Source organism: Camellia sinensis, chromosome 4 (genome assembly GCF_055761805.1).
Source record: "Camellia sinensis isolate YWXY chromosome 4, ASM5576180v1, whole genome shotgun sequence".
Lineage (NCBI taxonomy): Eukaryota > Viridiplantae > Streptophyta > Magnoliopsida > Ericales > Theaceae > Camellia > Camellia sinensis.
Genome location: NC_138964.1, coordinates 61,403,515 through 61,404,630, shown reverse-complemented (window position 1 = coordinate 61,404,630; position 1,116 = coordinate 61,403,515). Strand labels below are relative to the sequence as shown.

General features: G+C 35.0%; 1 protein-coding gene across 1 annotated transcript; it reads right to left on the bottom strand.

Moving 5' to 3' along the window:
* Window positions 1-821, bottom strand: LOC114269550 (uncharacterized). Its single transcript, XM_028210878.1, has 2 exons — window positions 520-821; window positions 1-373 (listed from the first exon to the last, which is right to left on the bottom strand). Exons 1-2 carry the CDS (start codon window positions 819-821, stop codon window positions 1-3), a joined length of 675 nt encoding a protein of 224 aa, XP_028066679.1.
* Window positions 822-1,116: the final 295 nt, after the last annotated feature.

The following is a 1,116-nucleotide window of genomic DNA, read 5'->3' as shown; positions in this document are numbered from 1 at the left end:
CTATTGTGGTGTCATTTTATTCCTCCTTATAGAGTGAATGAAAGAGTAGGTGCTCATATTCCTTTCACAACATGATGAAGAACATGGTTGGCCAAGTAATTTCACTGCCAAGGATTGGAGCATAGGTGTAAAAGAGCCATATGCCAACCACCAAACCACTAGCTCCATTACTCCTCTATCACATATTGAGTCAAAGTCTCCAAAACTTTCTAAACAACCTGAAAACTTAGCATACTCTGTATTAACAACCCTTTTCTCCTCTGAATCAGGAAAATATCTCTTAAAACACTTAATTCTCATCTCAGAAATTTCAACATCTTTGTGAGGAGGAACACAAATGGGATTTTCATGAAGCCACATTCCACTATAATACCTAGATTTCATAATTAGAAAAAAAAAATAAGTAAATTATGCAATGAAAAAAAAAAATAAAAGTATAAACTATGAGTCTAATGTGAATTATACCTTGGATTCAAAGAATGAACAAGACAATAAAGAGGTGTGCTACTTTTTGTTCACCTTTCCACTAATATTTGATGCACTACAGAGAAAAAGGTCGATTCTTCATTTTTTGACTTCCCTTCACGCCTATAGATAGATGCCTTCACCCGTTCAATCATTGAATCCCACATCTCATAAACCAAATATAGACATGGCTTATCGGTGTCACAAAATCTGAGCATCTCGTCAATAGGCAATGTGAATGAGAGTACATATTCAATCTTGTCCCACCAAATATCATTCAACAACTTTTCCTTTACAACAGCTGCTTTCCCAACATCATCTTCCCTGTAGGAAGCCCATTTCTCACTTATCACCATTGCTTGGAGACCACGATATATTAGTTTAAACCTTTTTAGCATAACAATTACAGATGCAAAGTGTGTATCTGCAGCCAAAAGTAGCTTCAAAAGTACAAACTCATTAAAAATAGCTAATCTCATAAAATGATTCTGATGAAATTTTTTACAAACATTACATCATCAATCACAGTAGTGATCTAATGGCATTCATCATAAGCATATGCAACAACTCCAATTTTCTTCGCAGCAGAAATGTTCTTAAGAGCAAGATTAAGAGTGTGCACTACACAAGGTGTCCAAAAGATCTTCGGAT

Excerpts from the sequence above, each read along its gene's own strand:
- LOC114269550 (XM_028210878.1), bottom strand. The coding sequence starts at position 821 with ATGGTGATAAGTGAGAAATGGGCTTCCTACAGGGAAGATGATGTTGGG. Across the intron at positions 374-519 it reads CATCAAATATTAGTGGAAAG|GTATTATAGTGGAATGTGGC; the intron begins GTGAACAAAAAG and ends TATGAAATCTAG.